Source organism: Uloborus diversus, chromosome 10, assembly GCF_026930045.1.
Source record: "Uloborus diversus isolate 005 chromosome 10, Udiv.v.3.1, whole genome shotgun sequence".
Lineage (NCBI taxonomy): Eukaryota > Metazoa > Arthropoda > Arachnida > Araneae > Uloboridae > Uloborus > Uloborus diversus.
Genome location: NC_072740.1, coordinates 13,901,667 through 13,922,372, shown reverse-complemented (window position 1 = coordinate 13,922,372; position 20,706 = coordinate 13,901,667). Strand labels below are relative to the sequence as shown.

General features: G+C 31.0%; 1 protein-coding gene across 5 annotated transcripts in view; it reads right to left on the bottom strand.

Moving 5' to 3' along the window:
- LOC129231260 (palmitoyltransferase ZDHHC2-like) overlaps positions 1-20,706 on the bottom strand; it is a 77,365-nt gene that overhangs the window by 34,144 nt on the left and 22,515 nt on the right. For all 5 annotated transcript variants that reach the window (XM_054865538.1, XM_054865539.1, XM_054865540.1 and 2 more), the window contains exons 2-9: positions 18,929-18,955; positions 15,016-15,110; positions 14,079-14,199; positions 12,300-12,369; positions 9,410-9,442; positions 9,183-9,303; positions 8,641-8,770; positions 3,782-3,908 (exon numbers count right to left, since the gene is read on the bottom strand). In XM_054865538.1, coding sequence (XP_054721513.1) covers positions 3,782-3,908; positions 8,641-8,770; positions 9,183-9,303; positions 9,410-9,442; positions 12,300-12,369; positions 14,079-14,199; positions 15,016-15,110; positions 18,929-18,955 — 724 coding nt within the window. The remainder of the gene's footprint in view (positions 1-3,781; positions 3,909-8,640; positions 8,771-9,182; positions 9,304-9,409; positions 9,443-12,299; positions 12,370-14,078; positions 14,200-15,015; positions 15,111-18,928; positions 18,956-20,706) is intronic.

The window sequence follows — 20,706 nt, the reverse complement described above, 5'->3', positions numbered from 1 at the left end:
ACCTTTCGTTACTATTTAGCGAAAAGAGTTATTGGCATACTTAGGAGCAAAGGAAGATTTCTATTCCAAGTGAGCAGACAAATTTGCAACAAGAATCCGAAGACTTTATTACACAAACAAATATTTAATGTAAAACTTGAATAAGTTTAACTTTGTGGTTTTTTACTTTGATTTTCAATTATAATTTAAAAAAAATTAAATTTGCAACATGAAAATAAATGTTTATTAAAAAAATTAAATGTGTAATATTTTTTCTTCAATTATTTGTGAACATTTTTATGTGTCCGTTAAGTATATGGTCTGGTTAAATTAGTTGGGACAAACCTGCAAGTTATCGATGACTGGCCCAAGATGTCACGCTTCGCCACTGACACACACACACACATATATACAGGGTGTTCCGTTTTAACCTGCAAGACCTTTATTTACGCAACTGTTAGTCCTAGATGTATACTTCCAATTGCAAAAATGTTCAAAATCAGATGCAGAGTTAAGATATTGAAAGTTTGAAGCAAAAATAAAAATGAGTCAAAAAATACGAAATTTAACTTTTTATACAGGCCTTAGGTCCCCCAACTAATATTTAGAGAAATAATCTCCATTTTTGCAATGAGAAGTATACATCTAGGACTAATGGTTGTGAAAATAAAGGTTTTGAAAGTTAAAATGAAACACCCTGTATATAGATAGATAGATATAATGCTTCTTTATGTTTGATATATAAATTTATTGTTATGATGTAATAAAATTAGTATGCAATTCTAATACATTATCTATTGTCAGTTTATCATTTAATTAAAATAGAATGATTATATGCTTCAGAATCAAATAAAACAAGAAAAAAAAATTGTTAATTACAGATTGGAGTGACTAATTTTAGAATATATATATTTTAAAGTGATAAAATTTAATAAAGTTTACTGAACGTGATTACATTATTACATATTACAATAATAGAAATTCAACTCAATGGAAGAGTCACATTAAATGCTTGGAGAAATAAAAAACAAACCCAAGATATTTTCTTGAAAAATATTGATGATTATGAAGACTAATAGACACATACATAAAGAATATAATTAATAATATTGGATTACATAAAAAAGGGAAACATCTAATTATTCTTTTGAAACCCATCAGTATTTCATTAGATGTGCTGCAAAGAAATTTTTCAGCTATAGCAGACCTAACTAATCAATTTTTGATGCTTCGAAAGCTGAAGAACATAAAATTCATAACAAGTTTCAACAGAAATGATTTGAGAACTGCACCACTCCAGCTCACATTACATCAGAAATACGTGGGTGAAGGAGGTATCAAGAAGAAATAGCAAGGAATTGGCTGAATGATTGATAAAAATCTCTCACAGATGCTTGTTACATTTCCTATTAAAATACTTGCATTTCCAGCAACCAACATATAGTCATATTTTTCTGAGGAGGCTGTTGCTCCAAATAGGGGCTTGGGGGGGGGGGTGAAATGAAGTGTAAGGGTTAGGAGACCGCTCCCATAAGTTATTTGTTTTGCCCTTTTTTCGTAAAATTGAACAAGCTTATTGGATTTTCACAATACTGATTTAGCGACCTCTAAAAAAGTTTGAATATGGCTAGAAAACGGGATGGATGACTACTGCAGACTTCCCCCTTCTGACAAAAAGTTCCACTCATATGAAACAATATGAGAAAAATCCCTTTATTTACAATTTTTATTTTTTTATTTTTGAGAAGTAAATCAATCCATCTAAAAAATAATTCTTCTATCTATTGTTGATTTTTAACTCTGTAAAGTTAAGCCTGAAGGTTCAAGGACCCTTTCCTTTTGGAAGTGAGTGGGCAATTGCCCCTTGTACGAGACGTTTATGGAGGCAATCATAAACATACTCTGTCCCCAGCAGAATGGTGGGAATCACTGAAGATATAGTAATTAAGAAAGTATTTCTAATTTTGCATGTCAACTTTTTCGTTGCATATCCTCATCAGCAACTTTATTTTTTGAAATTTGGTCATGGTATAAAGCGAACTTAGAGTTGGACTGCAAACTGTATCAAAATGTGTAATGGCTTATGAAAGCTTAAATTCTAAAGCTTAACAGCTTACTGACAATTATTAAATATTTTTCAATCTATGCGCTTTGAATATCATTAAATTTTACAATATTAAAATTTCACATTATGCCTAGGAATGCGCATAAATTGACTAGGACAATCCTAGCCTGTTGTGCTGGTCATTACATTCATATTTTCATTGCAGGAGCACATTTCATTTCAAGGAAACATTTTCTTTATTAATATCAATTAGTTTTTCTTCATATGATTTTTTATATTTTGAAACTCCAACCTTTTAAGGAGTCTAAGGACCCTTAACCTTCAAAATTCAACTTTCTGAAAAAAAAAAAAAAAAATGTTATGCATAATTTAATTTTGAACAATTTGATACCTCATTTATTACCATACACAAAAAGCTTTTCAAGAAATCAAAAAAATGTGTAAACTTTCCACATAGAGATTTATGTTAACAGCAGCTGTTTAAAACTCTTTTTCTCAGGTTTCTCATTTTGTGTGCGTGATATCTCAAAAAGTTTCATATATATTTCTGTAAAACTTTTAAAGCACGTTTGTCTGGTTTATTTTTATGATCTGAACCTAAATTTATTTATTTTTTAAAACAAAATTATTTTTTTTTAAATTTTATAAGTTAATATCAAAATTTTCCAAAATTTTGGGTGAAAATAATTTTTTAAAAATATTAACTTTAATTTTTTAGTTAAAATTTAGGTTCAGATCATAATAATAAATCAGACAAATATGCATGAAAAGTTTTATGGAAATACATTAACTTTTTGAAATATCACGCACTCAAAACGAGAAACCAGCACATGAGCAAAAGAGGCTTAAACAGCTGCTGTAAACATAAATCTTTAAGGGAAAAGTTTACACATTTTTACGATAACTTGAAAAGTTTTTTGCATATGGTAATAACTAAGGTATCAAATTGTTCAGAATTAAATCATGAATAACATATATTTTTTCCAGAAAATCAAAAATTTTGAAGGTTAAGGGTCCTTAGACCCCTTAAAACTTTTTACTTCTGTGTTTTAATTTTATAAATGCATTTATTATGGGCACTGAATCTCCCTCATCACGGATAAACATCTTAAAATTAACTGCTGATGTGTTTGCTTTTGTAAATGCTATAATTTATTAATATTATTTTTTTTAAAGTACACACTTATATAAACTGCAACTGATCTCATTTTTTTTTTCATTTTTCATTGTATTTTACAATCAGTTTAAACACATATTTTTGTATGCTATTTTGACATTAAAATATTACTTGAGGGGGAAGAATCTATATAGTATTTACTATTCTTTTAAAACTTAGAATTTTTAACAAGAACTTTCAATTTACTGAAAAAGTGGACAAATGATATTTTGTCCGGGACGGTATTTTCCAGGTTTTTTCCCCCGGGGTGGACAAAATAGAACAACTCTGTTGAGAAGGGGTACTGTCTGTACTTTCATACCCGATTTCCTTCAGATTATACCAGATCTAAGAAGGTACCTAGAGTGACTTAAGTTTTGAATATGTTTGAGATGGATGATAACTTAATTGCACCTGTTCAGATCATTCTCACTTTTAACAGAGGCAAATTGTCTGGTTAAATAAACCATTTTTAAAACTTTTTCTACAAAACTTATTAATGGTAAACACAGTAATGTGAAAGTAAAAACAACATAATAAATTACAAATGTAACCAAGAGAAATAAATTAATTTACTGTACCTGGAATGAAGTGGTAAAAACCACTTTCCTGCATCTTCACCAAATATTTCTCGAAAATTAGCTTGCCTTCCCAAACTAAAGCCATCTTTTTCTGGACCAGTTCGAAATATTGGTGGTCGAAAAGATTCTGGAGAAAACATTATATATAAACATATTTAAAAAATTAACGATGAAACGTGTTTCACCAAATATTTCTTTAAAAATACAGCAAAATATCATTAAGAAATGTCTTACAATTTCCCCCCCCTTTGAAGGGACTTCATAACACTTGAACTGGGGTGGTATCAAAAATTTAGTTTTTCACTTATTGTAAGAGGGCTCCAAATTTGAATGTTGATAAATAAAAAAAAATAACTTAAAAAATAATTTAATAAATCTTCTGTTCACAGTGCTAAAAGTTGGGTAAAAAGGATGAACAACCAAATACCCTACCCGCAAACTAAAGATAATAGAATAAATTTTCAAAATTTTAATAGCATCTGTGAAAGGTGGCGATCCATTTTATTAGAGCTTACATTTTTTAAAGTTCACACACAAAAGAAAAAGTAAGTAAATAAAAATAAATAAATAAAACCAAAAATCAAAAGTTCTGCATTTTTCAAATTGTCTTGTATTGACTGCATTAAGTGCAATTCAAAACCACTTTTTTTTACAGTAGTCCATACATCTAATAACATTTATTCAATTTGTAGAAAAAAAAGCCTAGGTAATAAAAAATTAGTTAAATGATGCTACAATTTTCAAAGTTTTTAACATAAAATATTGCAATACAATTAATCAACTTCTTGCTGAACATCTCAGTAGCAAAAACAGCACAACACTGTGACGTGCGTCCCAGATTCTTGAGAAATTCTGCAGATTTCTGAAGGGGGGAAGGGGAACTTAAAACTTTTAAGGACAAAAAGATCTCAAAATTCAGCGAACAAAGATCGGTCCCATATTTTCTGGGATATAACCCAGATAGCATGTACTTGTAGTGTTTAAGTTTAGTATCGTATTTTAAGTATTTCTGTGGGCTGATTCAGATTTTACGATTGAACTAACATGAAAAAGGATTAGTTTTTCAGTTTATTTGCAAGGACTTTTCAAGAACCCATCAGAAAAATCAAGTATTTTTCCAGGACTACCAGTTGGTAAAATAAAATTCAAGGATTTTTCAAGGATTATGGGAATCCTGACAACAGTAGTAAAAGCATTGAACCATTAACCACAGGAAAAGTCAGTGATGTGTTAAATGTTGGCATGCTTTAAAAAATAAAATTTATTATTTATAAAAATAAAACATAAAGTAAGCTATTCAAAGGTAGTATATGTCAAAATAATTTCTGATAGCTAAAAATATCAAAATATTTACAAGATGCAAAAGGAATGAAATCTAAAACAGGGGAAGTATTTTTCTCAATGCATGTGTAAACAAATTGTACCCATGGTAAGAAAATTACATTTCTTACCATGAATGCTTTTTGAATATTTTAAGAACAATTTAATTAATTTCTACTGAGATCAAGCTTTCTTTTTACCCATACCCCCATCTACATTTGCATTCCTCCTTTGGCGCTTAACGCGGGAGAATGCTATTGGCTGAAAAATACATGATGCAATCTTCATGGACGTAAATGAATGTAATTGATTATCAAAATAGTTCTTTTTGTTCCCAATGAATATCACAAAATATGAAAAAAATAACAGCCTAAAATTGGAAAAAGTCACCTTTTTTATAAATAGTTGCTTTTGGGCCTTTTTTTGATCAAAAACAACTGCCATAGTCTCCTACAGTCAAAAATAGTCAAAAAGTCGCCAGTGGAAACCCTAAGTACTTGAACTTGTTAAGTAACTTTACTCCTAATTTTCCTTAAACATTTAAAAGCAAAGATAATTATTAAGTATTCCTTACATTCAACAAAACTCTTTTAACAGAAATCGGTTCACTGAATTTGGAAGTTTATTTTTTAATAATGAGTTTTATGTCTTTCTTTCCTCATTCTACACAGCAAAAAAGAAACATAGTGTCATCCTTCATCTTTTTATTAACAACAAATACTCCATGTACTAGTTGCTTTGCCTTTAAGGATGAACCCAATGCTTCTTTTCTATGTGTTTCTCTTTAAAAATAACAATCTTATGAGATGATTATTTTTGTCAAACATAGCCATCACTTCAATCATCAACTGCTGTTTTCTCACTATTCACACCCATCTTCCATGTTCAGTATCAATGAGTGAAGGAGAATTAACACTAGAACTGCGGTAGGGGGTCAATCTGACCCAAATCAAATTTCATTTGCATTTTTTCAGAAATTTTTCAAGCGGAATGACTTGAGATTTTTTGACTTTTTCTTAAATTGTATAAATATTAACCTGTAAAAGAATTAGCCATTCATATTTTTTTATTTTCCGAGATATTAATTCTTATACAACTGTGGTAAGGGTCAGAATGACCCTTCTCTTAGTAGATGCAAAACGAAAAGATTCTTGGAATCGGTAACAGTCAAAACTGCTCCCCAATTGGTATGAAAAGGACCTACAGTAGGAACTGAAGGTTAAATGGGTCAAGGTCATAGAACAAGACAGGTTACTAATAAGAAAAGCTAGCTATTTCTCTTTCTTTTGTTATCTGACAGAGCTGCATTTATACTGCTAGTTGCAAACTATTCTTGGTCTCGGCCAAAAAATGTGAAGAAAACGTTGTTTGCTTTTGGTCAAGGAAGCTCTTGAATACATGCAAGAGCTGTCAGAAAATGAGTCCGAAGATGAAAATTATGACTATGAGTTATTTAGCGAAGAATATGTCCTGTCATCGAACCAGGAATGTGAATCGTCAGATGATAAATTATCTGTTGATTTTGTGACCCAATTTGACAATGATATGAATCACTTTTCTGACAACCAATGTGTAACATCAAAGGCAAGAGGAAAGAAGCATAAAGCAAAATCTCCAAATATTACACCAAAATTGATAGAAAAAGGAGACATTTTTGGGGTAGATAGATCAAAATGGAAAATTATTTTTTATGAAACTAACGATAGTTTAAGAAATTTGCAACATAATGTTTGAAAGAACATAATGTTCTAACGAAGCTTGCGGCCCGACATCGTATGCAAAGCGGAACATACATGATGGATTTGCGTCCAGCTCTTGGAGACTGTTCATAAATGAAAGTATGCTTAGTCACATAAAAATGTGTACAGAAGAAGCTCATAGACAGCTGGGAAACAATGATTGGACCCTAAAATTAGAAGAAATTGATGCGTTTATTTCAATTTTAAATGCTCAAGGTCTCTACGCAAAAGAATTAGAACTTGACAGTTTATGGTCAATTGTTTGGGGTCCTCCTTTTTTTTTGTGAAACAATGGCAAGAGACAGGTTTAGCAAAATTTTGAGATTTTTACGCTTTGATCAAAAACAACCAGATCAGAACATTTGAAAATGGATACATTTTTTCTAATTCCAAAAATTTAGGACATGTTTACTGAAAATTCTATCAATTGTTATAAATCCGGACCCTACCTTACAGTTGAGGAACAACTCTTTCTCACAAAAGCCAGATGCAAGTTTAAGCAATAATGCCAAATAAACCTGACAAGTTTGGGATGAAATTCTGGATTGCCGCAGATGCTGACACAAAGTACATAATGAATACTTTTTCACATCTAGGTAAGATAAGAATTGTCCTAAAAATTAGAATCTTTGCGAATATGTTGTTCTGAATTTAATCAAACCGTTCTAAAATAAAGGAAGAACTGTCACCATGGACAATTATTTTACAACTCTGAATCTAGCAAAAATTTTACAAGAAAAAAAAGACAAGCTTAATTGGAACAGTAAAACGAAATCGTAGAGAAGTGCCCACAATTGTAAAAAAAATAAAGACACCCTTGCATGAAATGATATTACTAAAGCACGATGACATCACCCTGACAATTTATCAAGGGAAGCAAAAGAAAAATGTCATACTACTTAGCTCATTGCATCGAACTGTTTATATTGACACTAATATTAAGAAAATGTTACCAGAGACGGTATCATTTTATAACTCTACAAAATGTGGCGTGGATGTCGCAGATCAAAAAGCTCGAAAGAACACCATAAAAGCTGGGTCTAGGAGATGGCCTGTTCACGTCTTTTACAATATCCTTGACCTTGCGGGAATAAATTTTTGGATTTTGTATAAACAAGCCACAGGAAAGAACATTTCAAGGAAAGAGTTTCTTCCGCAGCTCATCGAAGAACTGAAAGCAACATACATTTCAACAAAACGTAAAAGAACATATCCAGACATATTGCAAAGCCGAAATTTAGCCACACTGATATCGGGATCCGAAAAAATATGTCAGTAGTTCGAAAAAGAGTGCGTTGTCTTGTCCCAAAATGCAATAATAAAACTGTTGACAATTGTTTTGACTGTAAAAATCCAATACGTGGCAAGTGCACTGAGTGTACAAAAAGGAGTTGTGCTAATTGCATGTAACGCATGGAGAATGCATCCATATTGCTGGTAAGAGCTTTGTCATTTTAATTTAAGCATTTTTTGTAGATTTATTCATAAAAAAAGCAAACAATACAATTAAAACAAACCACGAAATGTTTCCTTCTTCCTAAAATTATAGAATTTTTATTAAAATATTAATATTTTTAACATGCGCTAAAAATTTACACCACAAAGTGAAATGAATAAATGATTAAAGTTAATGGGACAGAATTTTATATCTTACTATTATACTGTATAATCTTAGCATTACTCTTTTTTATCAAAAATATTTTTTTACCTCTTTCTAAGCATCAAAAAACCCATTTTAAGCTTTGGGTCAAATTGACTATATTTATACAATGTATGAAGCAAATATTCAAAATAACTCACCTAGTGTAGATCGATTAACAGACACAAGATAACAATGATATCCAAAAAGTGATATTAAACTGACAGCAAACATCACTGAGACAAAAAACAGGAAAAGTATGTGAAAACGTCCTGAACCTTCAAGGTTATTCTGAAAAATACAAAGTAAATTATGTTAATACAACACTCTAGTTCAAATAAGTATTACATGAATTCATGTATTTAATGCACTATGTTTAAAGATGAACAAATGTTTGTTTTTAAGTTATTAAAAGGACATGCAGATACATAAAGGACATAGAGATACATAAATTAATTTGGAATTCAAACTACTAATATGTTGGATCCGCAAAAAGAAAATTTATTAAAAATTATTCTTTAAAAAAAAATTTACTTCTATATATACATGCTCAAACACTACTTTTATTCATAAACTGCTCTGATTCATTTATCCAACAAATAAAAATGAATTGTTACTTCAAAATCGTAAGTACATGGTATTGACATGATACAAATCAAATTTATCAATGCAATGTTTTTTCTAAAAACAAAATGTTACTTACAGTCCAGAAACTTATGAAATATTGGAGGGTAGTAGCTGATATGAAAAGACAATACAACAGAGCATAGCCCAGGAATAATATGAAGAATTTGTAGTTTGTGAACGATACACAGTTATTGACCCTAAAAATTTGAAATAGGAATAAATTTCAAAACAAAGGGTTTGAAAAGATTGAATGGGAAGAGAAGCTTTAGCTTCAGAATATTTTACAAAATAAAATGAACTTACCATGGGCAATGATGGTCCATCTTTAGAACACATCTATAAAATAATTTACATTAATTTTAAAATAATTTTTTTTCAGCATTGTACCGAAACATACATGTCAATCAAATTTAATTTCAACCATTTCTTTACAGCAGGCACTTCAGGAATGAAATTCACTGCTAGCATACATTTATGATACTAGTCTGAGTAAAATTTTTAAGGTTAATAAAAAGTTGAGAAATTGGACAATTAACCTTAAATGCAAGCAAAAATACAAAAAACATTTGTAATTAATTCAATTGTCAGAAAATATTTAAGGCCAATATAGAAAGAATGATGCACGAAAAAAAAAAAAAAAAAAGAGAGAAATTTGTGCAAGAGCAATTTTTAAAAATTACTGCAAATATTCCTGTTTTTATGGGTGATACTGGTTTTTGACAAAGTTTGAGGTCTGTTTTATACCATTGGTCTTTGATAGTAGATTTCAGCTCTACTGATGATGCAAAATGTCTTACAATTGTATCAACTCTTCTTGCAAAGTCACCCCAAACAATTGGTTTCAACAGGGTTGAGATCTGGAAGCTTTGGTTGGTCATATATAGGTTTCAACATTGATGACTTGGAATCAAATTTTTGTACTGTTACACCAATCGGTAGATGCATTGTCTGACTAATTCTTAAAATTTTCCACATCAATAAATTCAACATTTGGTGAAACTTGAGAGGATATTTTGATATGCTTGAGAATTCATTTTGCCAAAAACGAAAGCAATTGAGTTCACAAAGTAGTAAGCAAAGCACTCCTAGGCTATTCACTCATTAATTGCTGAAACCGTCTCGAGTTCAGATAGTGTGTGTGTGGAGGAGGAAATTGATCATGGATGTTGTTCTCAAAAAAATTCCACAAAGACTCAATTATGTTCAGATCAGGTGACTGAGGATACCACATCAGATGTTCCGCTTCCTCTTAATGCTCATTAGCCATGTTTGAAAACAATGAGTCATGTGAGCAGCAGCATTGTCATCTTGGAACACAGGACCATCTTTAGGAAAAGAATTTGAAGCATAAGGTGAAGATTATTACACCATTTGTGGGACCTAAGCCTGTCCTTGGTTCGCCCTACAATGCAGTTAGGAATACTGCAAGCCTACTTATGGGCGATTGGTACAGTTCCCTGGTTTTGATTCAAGGAGCTGCTTGTTTTGAGTTGGAAAGAGACTAAACTGTCCAGTGGGCTACTAATCGGACACTGCTCAATGTGTGCCTATCGCACCCTGGTAAAGAAAGGGACACAACTAAAAATTTGGAAAAACTTACAAGCTATTGATATAAAATCTAAATTCATTGCTCTGTCTTGCCATAAAACATATTAAGTTACCTTAGATAACTCAGTATGTGGTGGCATAAAATAAGTATGATCAATAGTGACACATCATTAAAATTTCATAATTTAGAAGGAAATATTGCAAATTTTAAAAATGCATGATTAACTTAGACAACAAAAACTAACCAACAAACATCACATTATAATTTTTTTGTGAGTACTGTAATATTTGCGACTAAATGGCTTAAAACTACTACTGCAAAAAAAACCGTGGTTTTCTCCCATGCTGATTTCTTTTTTTTTTTGAATTGTGTCACTTTCCATGCCAAGGTACGATACATAAAAGTAGTCTACAAACTTCCAAGCAATTAAAAAAGTATTGAAATCTCAAAAGCAGAAACAAACCTTTTGTGAAGCAAGTGTGTGGTTATGTTTTTACCTAAATAATCATTTTCTTCCTAATCAAGAATTTAATAAAGTTATGAGAAAAATTCAACAATATTGCAGGGAGAAAATTAGGACCCCCCCCCCCCCCCGCCCCAAGACTTTCTGTCTCAGAAAAAAGAATGGGGGGGGGGATATTTTTCCAATTTTACTCCAACTTCTTAAATGAAAATTAAACAAATGATTTTTTGAATAATTGATTGTGCAGAAATTAATGCTCTTTTCAAAAATAATGACCGCAACAAGGCTACAAAAATTTAAAAAGTAAACTTTATTGATATTAATTCAGAATAAAAATAGTAAATAACAAAAATTGTGATTTCAAACAAGGGCCATGAACCAAAATTTTTGATAAACAAAACCTACACAAAAACTGTTAAAGCGAGAGGAAACCATGCATTTTCTATAGTAAATGTTTATTTCATTTGTTTTTTTCTTTTTCAATGACTTTTATCTCAGAGAAAAACTCGGGGAAAAATTTCTAATTGTTTCAGAAAGTATGGGGCGGACTTCACTGACTTTCATCAGCACTTCTGATATTAAAGTACAAAAAAAAAAAAAAAAAAAAAAATATATTTTCCACAGTTGTACACAATGACACAATTGGTGGAAAATCAAGCAACAAAGTTTGCGGTAAAATCCAATACATAGCCAGTTGTAATTTTCAGAGTCTATCCCAATTTTTCCGGAATTTTCTCAGTTTTCCAGCGGTAATTTGAAATTCTCCGAGAACTCCCGGTTTCCAGTGTGAGTGACCAAAAGCATGCTTCCTCTGAGGCAGTTTCACAGTACATGTTCGTGCAAATGTGGATGTGGCTTTAGAGAAATTAAAAAAAAAAAAAAAAACAATAAAGCAATAATATTTTATATAAATTTTGAAAATAAGTACTTTCAGATAAGACTTCTATAAGAATAAATAATATAAGGCTTTGTGACTAAAAATCTATAAGATAACACTTCATATATTTTCCAAGGATATAGATTGAAAATTTAATTTTTATACCATAAGAGGGAATTGCAAGAATGGTGAAATAGGAAATTTCATTAAGCGTTTGTTGAAATTTGCGGCAGGTTATACTTTTGAGTACATTCCTGGAAAATTATTCTTCAGCAAGTATTTTGAGAATTAATCAATTACTTACACGCCACAAACTGAGCAATGATGAGCTCTATCAGGTTTTATATTGTGACATTTTTCACAGTACCTAATAGCTGAAAGAAAATAATTTTAATTAGAATAGACATAAAGTCGAAAAGTTTTTTTTTCAAGTAGTATACACATCAATAAATTAAATTACTTTTAATCTAATGATATCTTAATCTTCATTGGGTATATCTGAATTCAGCACAAAAGCTTAAAAACAGAACATATTTAAGTAAAAAAATTTGGCTAAACAATGCACGAGTATAGTGGCTAATTTTCAGGGAAGGGAGAATATAGTAGATTTTACACCACGAGGATAAAATATAAAAAATAGCATAACATCTACCTACTATTTGAGGAATCAAATTGTTTCTTGGCTTGATTAGCTAGTAGTATCAAGTCTGTATTCTGATGTTATGGATTGTGAATAATTGTGTCAATTTGGAAAAATTTTTAGTAGTTATGATTAATGGATTAACATAATATTAGTGGGGAGCATTTGCAGGAAATTTTAGATGCAAAATCTGGAGCATTTTGAATGATTAATTGCTTGCCTATAAGTCAAGCAGTTTTTTACATAAAACAAAGTACAAAGTTAAAGGGTCAACTTATATGCAGGTTGAAGTTTTCTGAAATTTTTTCAAACTTGAAAAAAATAAATAAATAAAATAAATTAAGACAAAAAGCTGAATAGTCTCAATTTTGATAATATTCTTTTCCTAAACATTAAAGAAATAAATACTGAGACACCTTCTGACAATTTATATTGTCTAACTGTTTTTTAAGGACTTTGATTACAGTAAAATCCCAGCTATTCACTAAGTACGCACAATGCTTAATTCCAGTTGCAAATTTTCAGTATAGTTGATTGCATGGTAACTTGAGCACATTTTCAAAAAAATAAATGTAAGACTACAAGAAATTAAAATATTTTTCGGTTTTCTCTCTTAAAAAAAAGGATTTGACTTAGGCCTCGTTCAGACGAGGGAGTTAGTTAAAAGTTGGTTGAAAATTTGACTGTCAATTATATATATAGCTGACTTTTTTATTGCGTTCTCACAAGGCAACTTAGTAGAGCCAATTTTTCTTCTTGAAGAAATATCAGTACAATTTTCCTATCATTTATTTACAACGCTATGCAAATGTTAAGGCAAGCAATTATTTTTCTTGTTACCTATGAGTAAAAAGCCTTTGAAAAACAAATTACATAATAATATTAAAAAATTTGTGGTCTAGTTTTAAAAAAAGTGGCAAATGACACTTTAATGTTGTAAACCTTTAAAGACAAAATAAGGGACTCTAAAATTACAGCATTAGTAAAAAAATAAAATTCTAGTAGAAGTTATCATACATATATATATTTTTTTCAATTAAAAAAATGTGCCGACAGGTAAAAATCTTAGAAATGGCCGAAGTTTTCAGCAGATAGTTAGTAGAATGAAATATGAAAAATATATACATTAGCTGACTATTAAAAATGGTTAAAAATTGCAAAATGTGAAAACATTTGTTAAAAAATTTAATCTAGTAACTAAGAAATGCAGAAAAGCATGAATTCATAAAGCACAGGATAATGTGCAGCGGTTAGAAATTGGAAGATAGTGATATGTCTAAAGTCCGAGTTATTAGCATAATTATAAATATAAGCAAGTAGATAGACTCAGTTGAGATGTTTACTTTCACCTGTTTGTGATAAGTTTATTAACTGTCTTGCATATTATTACCAACAATTATAAGAGCATCAATAGTCAAAGAAAGCTAGACAATGAAAACTTACATCCATTCATGGTGCGGCAAGAAACAGGAAGATCTTTAGCAAAGGTTTCTAGCAACTGCCTTTGATTATCTTCACTTTGATTTCTTTCAATTTTTTCAGCATCTCCAGACATTAATTTAAACTAAACAAAATACAATTTTATAGATTTCACACTAAGAAGGAATAAATCTATGAAAGATAACAGATGAAATTCTACAAATTAATTACACTCAAACAAATTAATCATAGCTCTTTCTTGATTGTGAACAAAAAAGTTTCTGGTACGTGACAAATTTATATATACTAACTGACACAGAACTGTAGCTTAGAATCCTGCAATGAGTTTAGATTACATATTCATGGAATTTAGATCAGAATTCTGCGGCAGAAAATAAGTCATTAAAATAATATATAAATTATTTTATTGAATTGGTCACAAAAAAATTTCTTGAAAGTGTGAAAGGTCGCAGATAAGCCACTCGCGAGAGTTTACTGTAGTTGAATTTAGAGCAACACATTCTAAAACTGCAAAATTAATGTATAAAAATAATATCAACTAATTTAAATCAGTGATAAAAATTACTTGATTTAAATCAATGATTTTTTTAAAAAAATCACTTGACTTAAATCAATGATTAAAAAAAAAATCACTTGATTTAAATCATGATTTTCATCAAGCTGAATTTAAATTAACAAGCCCTGGCTAAATATTTCTAAAATAAAAAAAAAAAAAAAAAATCAGAACATTAACTTCAAAAATGATACACCAGCCTTTATTTTATTAAACTGTTGTTATATGACAAGAATCTTTCTTGCACAGGAAGAAAAGTAGGCACTGATGCAATATTATTCTTCATGCATATTGAGAAAAAGTTTCAACACTTAATAAAACAACTTAACAATATTTTATCTTAAATCATAAGTAAAAAAACATAAAATATAAAACAATGAAACATACTTGCTTAGGTACTACTCCAATTTGTGTAAATATTGTTTGCCAGTAAGCCCATACAAACATTGCGAACACACAATGGAAAATTAGTAAGTAGAAAACTGAAAAGAGAGGAAAAAAAGCATATTTACAGTCATATTTTCATGTTAAAAGCAGTTTAAATTCAACATGATTTATAACATTTATTAAACTCCTCATTAAGAAAAGCAAAATTCTAAAAGATGATAAAAAGCATTTCATCGGATCAGAACAATTCACACATTTGCAGTAAACTTCCGATTATCTGTGATCTTTCATACTTTCAAAAACAAACTTTTTTTGCAAACTATAATAGGGAAGTTTTCGATTTTTCAATTTTATTTTTATACAATAGAGTAACATGTATGAACATCATAAGTGAAAAAATTTTTGCGATACGATAAGTAGTTTTTTTTGAAAATTAATTTTTAAAGTTCAAGCGCTTGTGACGTCAAATGGCACAGGAAGTGACGTCATGCGCTCTTCCGCCACGGGAGAATCCGAAGGAAGTGCAGTTGGCTTTGAAGACGAAACGTAAGGCTTATCTCCTTGCATTTAACTCCTCGCGTTACTGGAACATTAAACCTCTCATCCTCTCGGAAATATTCGAATACCATCATTGATGTTACTTGAGGAAGATTATTAGATTGTGCTTTACCGAATCCGGCCTCCATAGTGTAGATTATTGAATTTCTAAGAAATGAAAAAAAAAAGTGCGCTCAAAATGTCCGTAGCGAAAACAAGGATCTTTGGCGGAAGGCTGCCCATTAGTGCCTGTGAGGTAAGCTCGTGACGTTTCAGAAGAGCGCACTTTTGTGAGTGGATTTTTAAAAATTCATTAAAAATCAATCACGGTGTTTTAAAATTCGGAGATGGTGAATTTTTTAGTTTTGAGGGTCAATTAACGATATCCAATAGTCAAAATATGAACATTTAATAGGTTGTAACTTCCCTATTGCTGAGGACATTGGACATGAACCTTTCTGGTGCACCCCCCCACCCCCCCACCTCTTGCTTATGCTGAGTAGTAAAGTAATAATTTTTTTTACACTGACATATTACCACAGCAACGGCGAATTTAGTTATATCTTACATTACTTCATATATTATCGTATATAATACATATATATTACCCTATTTCCCCACATGCCAAATATGTTTGATGGCTATTTCATTTTGTTAAATTTGATTACTTTTACATTAAAAATTGTTTCACAAAAGGGTTGATAACATTTTTGTGCGGATTAATTAGATTATGATTAAAATACAATCATTATTTTACTACCAAATGATTAGTTTAACTTTTTTGAGTAATAATGTAATCAAATTATGTAATAATTGGTATATATATATATATATATATGTATCAAACATAAGGAAAATCAGCGAATCTTCATTTTGTCTAATTTCTTCACACTTTTTACAAAATATGGACAAAATAGCAATCTAACCGGCAAGTCCATAGACTAGGGCCCCACAATTTTAGAGGCAGCAAGATGCAGTCAATTTCTTTTTTCCTTCCCTTTTTTTGGAAATTACTTTTGAGACCGGCACCATATTTAACCAGGGCCTGGGTGTCACTTTGGCTTGGTTGGGCACTGGTCTTAAATACAGTTGGTTTTCAGTTTAACGCCCCTCTATTTAACGTAAGCAGGAGTAAAGGCGACAACTTTTATGACAATGGGAGAAGATCAAATAATTTTGCCGCCGTGTACCACGTGACTGAGACCTTTGGGATTTCGGTGTTTTCTTCCTATACGTAGCTAATCTAGGGGAGATTTCGACTCTTTAACATGCCTTATTGCATTGCGCATAATTGCAATGAAAGAGAAAGAAACGGAGGATTATCATTTTTCAGGTATGAAACTGTTCTCAACTTTTTTTTTTTACAAATTAGCAATTTTATTTATAGAAAAGTAACTTCTAGAAAAAAACAAAAAACAGCTTTTTAAATTAATTTTTAAAAAAGTGTACTAAAATATTCTTTTGATCAACCAAAAGTCATGGAAGAGCTCTTTTTCTAAGTTTCCGTAGATTTTTTACGTACATATATTTCATAAAACTTTTCCTAAGACAAATGAAGGTGCTATATCTCTGAATGCAGAGCACTAACTGCACAATTTTGAAAATATAACTAATTGAACTAGTTAACAAATAATTCATAAACTTACATTTATCTGAGAAATAAACCCTTTCTTCTTCTTATTTTTTTTTGATTTAAAATAAAAAAAAGAATTCTATTTACTTTATCCATGAAAAATGTAAAATAGGCTACTGAGAGAATATAATTTCAAATATATCAGAATTTCAATATTCATTTTTCAGTAAAATAGCATTTTGGGTGTAACTCCCCCCACCTCCAGAAGTGTGTCACATGGGGGGGGGGATTTGGTAAAATAATTGTTATTTTTTGATAAAATAATCACAAGTATTTTATCAAAGCCTTTTTTTCTCTGTCCTATAAAACAATATTAACACTTTTTCCATTTCACCAACAACTTTTACAAGCAATAAAATCATGTGCACTATGAATGCACTTCCCTAAAATCAGCCAATCTCTAACTTGAGAAGTCTATGGAAAATTGCATTTCCGATTTCACAAAGAACTTTTTTCCAATTCCAAACAAAGTTTTAAAAATATGTTTAGAATTTCAAAAATTTTCTTGATCATTCAGGAATTGAAAAAAAAAAAAAACCTTTGCTGAAAAGTAAAACAAGGTTCAAACACCAAATTGGGAGGGGGGGGGGGATTGCAGTTCGTATTTTGAAAGATTTTTTGTTTTCAACATTTGACTTTTTTTATTTTTGAAAATTTTCTTTGTGTTTAGGCCTTGGTTTTGCAATAAATGAAGTCTTTATTCATTTCATTAATTTTCTTGAAAAAAAAAAAAAAAACTTTTATGGGGAAGATATGCTGAAAAAAATTTGAAACACGTAACCATTTAAAATTTTTAACATCATTTTCACAAATTTAATATTTTATTCATTTCCAGTAGGCATGAAATAGTCAATGAATTAGGGAAAAAAGCCTGTCTTGTTCAAAAAAAATCCCCGCGAAGATTCCTGGGTCAACAACCACACCCACTTGCCATATCCATGTGGTAATGACCTAAGGTGTAAACTTCTCAACCCCAGAGGGGAAACTGGAATGTGCAAAATTAGAGAACAAAGGTGAGTTGGAGAACTGGTTTGAGGAAAGAAACAGTGATTGTCTGAAGATTTTCCTCATATTTCCAGGTGGGTAGACACTGAAAACAGGAACAAACAAGCAAAGTTTTTTAAAAATCAGAGACTATGAATGTTAAATCATATTTTCTTGGTTGTTTTGGCTCAATAATTGAAATTAAGTTAAGAAATAAATTATTGAAATAAAAAATAAAATAAGTCGACTTATGGTAGCCATGTTACTATATCAACTAACTTCAAAAATAATTGAATCCTTCAAAGGGGGACTGAAATCTCAAACAAATCATTCAATTCAAGCATTCAATTTTAGTCAAAGCATGTGGCTTGATGGTGGCATGTTTCCAAAAAGTATGTTTTCAGCAAAAACCATGTTGTTTGAAAATCGGGGGGGGGGGGGGGGCGAATTGGTGATACAAGGAAACAAAGACTAAAAATATAGGAAAATTGGATTTTTTTCAGATTAAAATGAAAGTATAGGAATATAGGAGTGCTGCAAGGCCTGGAAAACACAACAAAGAGAACCCAAAATAACCTCAGTTCTCAGTTGACAGCCAAGAGCAACAAGAAAGACCGTGTGCCAATGCGTAGAATCCCAATTGCAGTGTTGCAGCAATACAATGAAACGGAAAATGTGAATGTGTGTCGTAAAAGTAAATAAGGCATTGATTACAGTTCGAAAAGAAGAACAATTTTATGTGAAGAAACAATAACTCACCTTTCTCTGCAATATTCTCTACGGCATCTGAAATACGAAAGAACAGCATTCAGTACAATAACAATGTCTGGTTATACAGTTGAGCTCGCATAGAACGAGCCTTGATTAAATGAAGAAATCAGAAATATTCGATTGGTACAATGTTAAGTCTAAGGGAGCATCACTTAATTTTAACAAACAAACCCTGCGTAAAATGAGCAACATTTTTGTGATTTCTAAAATTTCAACTGATTTCCAGCTCAGCTTCCTTTAACGTTGCAAAGTCAACCAAAAGTTGAGGATGAGTTCTAAAGATGCCAATGTTATCACCTCTAAGGATATTATAGCTCAAATTCAAGCAAATGCAGATGAGAAAAATATTGAAAGCGAAGACGGTTACAACAAAAATAAACCATTTTTAGTTAACTTCCCTCAACGGCTTCAGATGTGTAAAAAGCTTCAAACTTTTTCGAAGCCAAAGGAGCAAATCAGGAAATGACTTTTATCGAAGAACAATAACGTAGGAAAGAAGATACAGTTGGCTCTCTGTTTAGCGACGCTCTATTTAACCACTTTCTCTATTTAACGATGGCTTTTCACGGTCCCAGATGGCCCTCTAGTGTTAAAAGCATTCTATTTAAGGACGATTTCTACTTAAGGAGAACTTTTTGTGGTCCCTTGAAAGTCGTTAAACAGAGAGCCAACTGTAATTCAAAGCAAAATCAACTTCTATTTCTAAATTAAAAACAAACAAAGCAAGTATATGGAGTATTCAATAAATTACCGCCCAATAGCCAGGGCTAAAGCAGAAATACATGAAATACACCACCAGCTCAGTCATTTCCAGCCGAGGACTGCAGTTTCGTGCTTATTAGCACTCATCAGCCCGGCATAGGAAAGTGACTAAGCTGGAGATGGAAAACCTCTTAAGGAAGCCAAGAGTGCCAAACAAACTGGTAGCTAATATAGAATTAGCGCAGACTATACGAGTGACCAAAGCAATGGTTCGGTTCAACTCGAGGATTGAAGGCAAGGCATGGTATATTCAGTAAATTACTGCCCAATAGCCAGAGCTAAAGCAGAAATACATGAAATACACCGCCAGCTCAGTCATTTCCAGCCGAGGACTGCAGTTTCGTGCTTATTAGCACTCATCAGCCCGGCATAGGAAAGTGACTGAGCTGGAGATGGAAAACCTCTTAAGGAAGCCAAGAGTGCCAAACAAACTGGTAGCTAATATAAAATTAGCAGACCAGACGAGTGACCGAAGCAATGGTTCGGTTCAACTATTTAGAACATCAGCACAGAATATTTGGTATACTACCTTTTCGGCTGGGAAATCAAATATTTGTTTTGCCTGAATATTTTAACATTGTATAAAAAAATAGTAAACAAATCAAAAAATTATTCAACAACTGCTAAATAGATGCATATTTTTTTTTAATACAATAAATGAAAGTTATAGCATAGCACCTTTGTAATAAATTAATTCAATTTATTCCTAACTAATACCTATTATCACATTTGAAATGATTTGAATTTCAGAGAACACTTAGATGTTAAATTTAAATTTTGTAACTTTTCAATTTTTCTTAAATTTTATGACACATTATGTTATTATAGCTAACTCTTAAGTAGGTAACAAGTTATTAAGGTCAAGATTCATGGTTGGTTGCCTTGCTTTGTCATGTGGCAACCTATTTTAAAAAAATGCCGACCCAAAAAAACTTCCTTGTAGTGACCTAATTTGAAAAATTGCCGACCCCAAAAAAACTTCCTTGGTCGGGCCATTGTTCCTG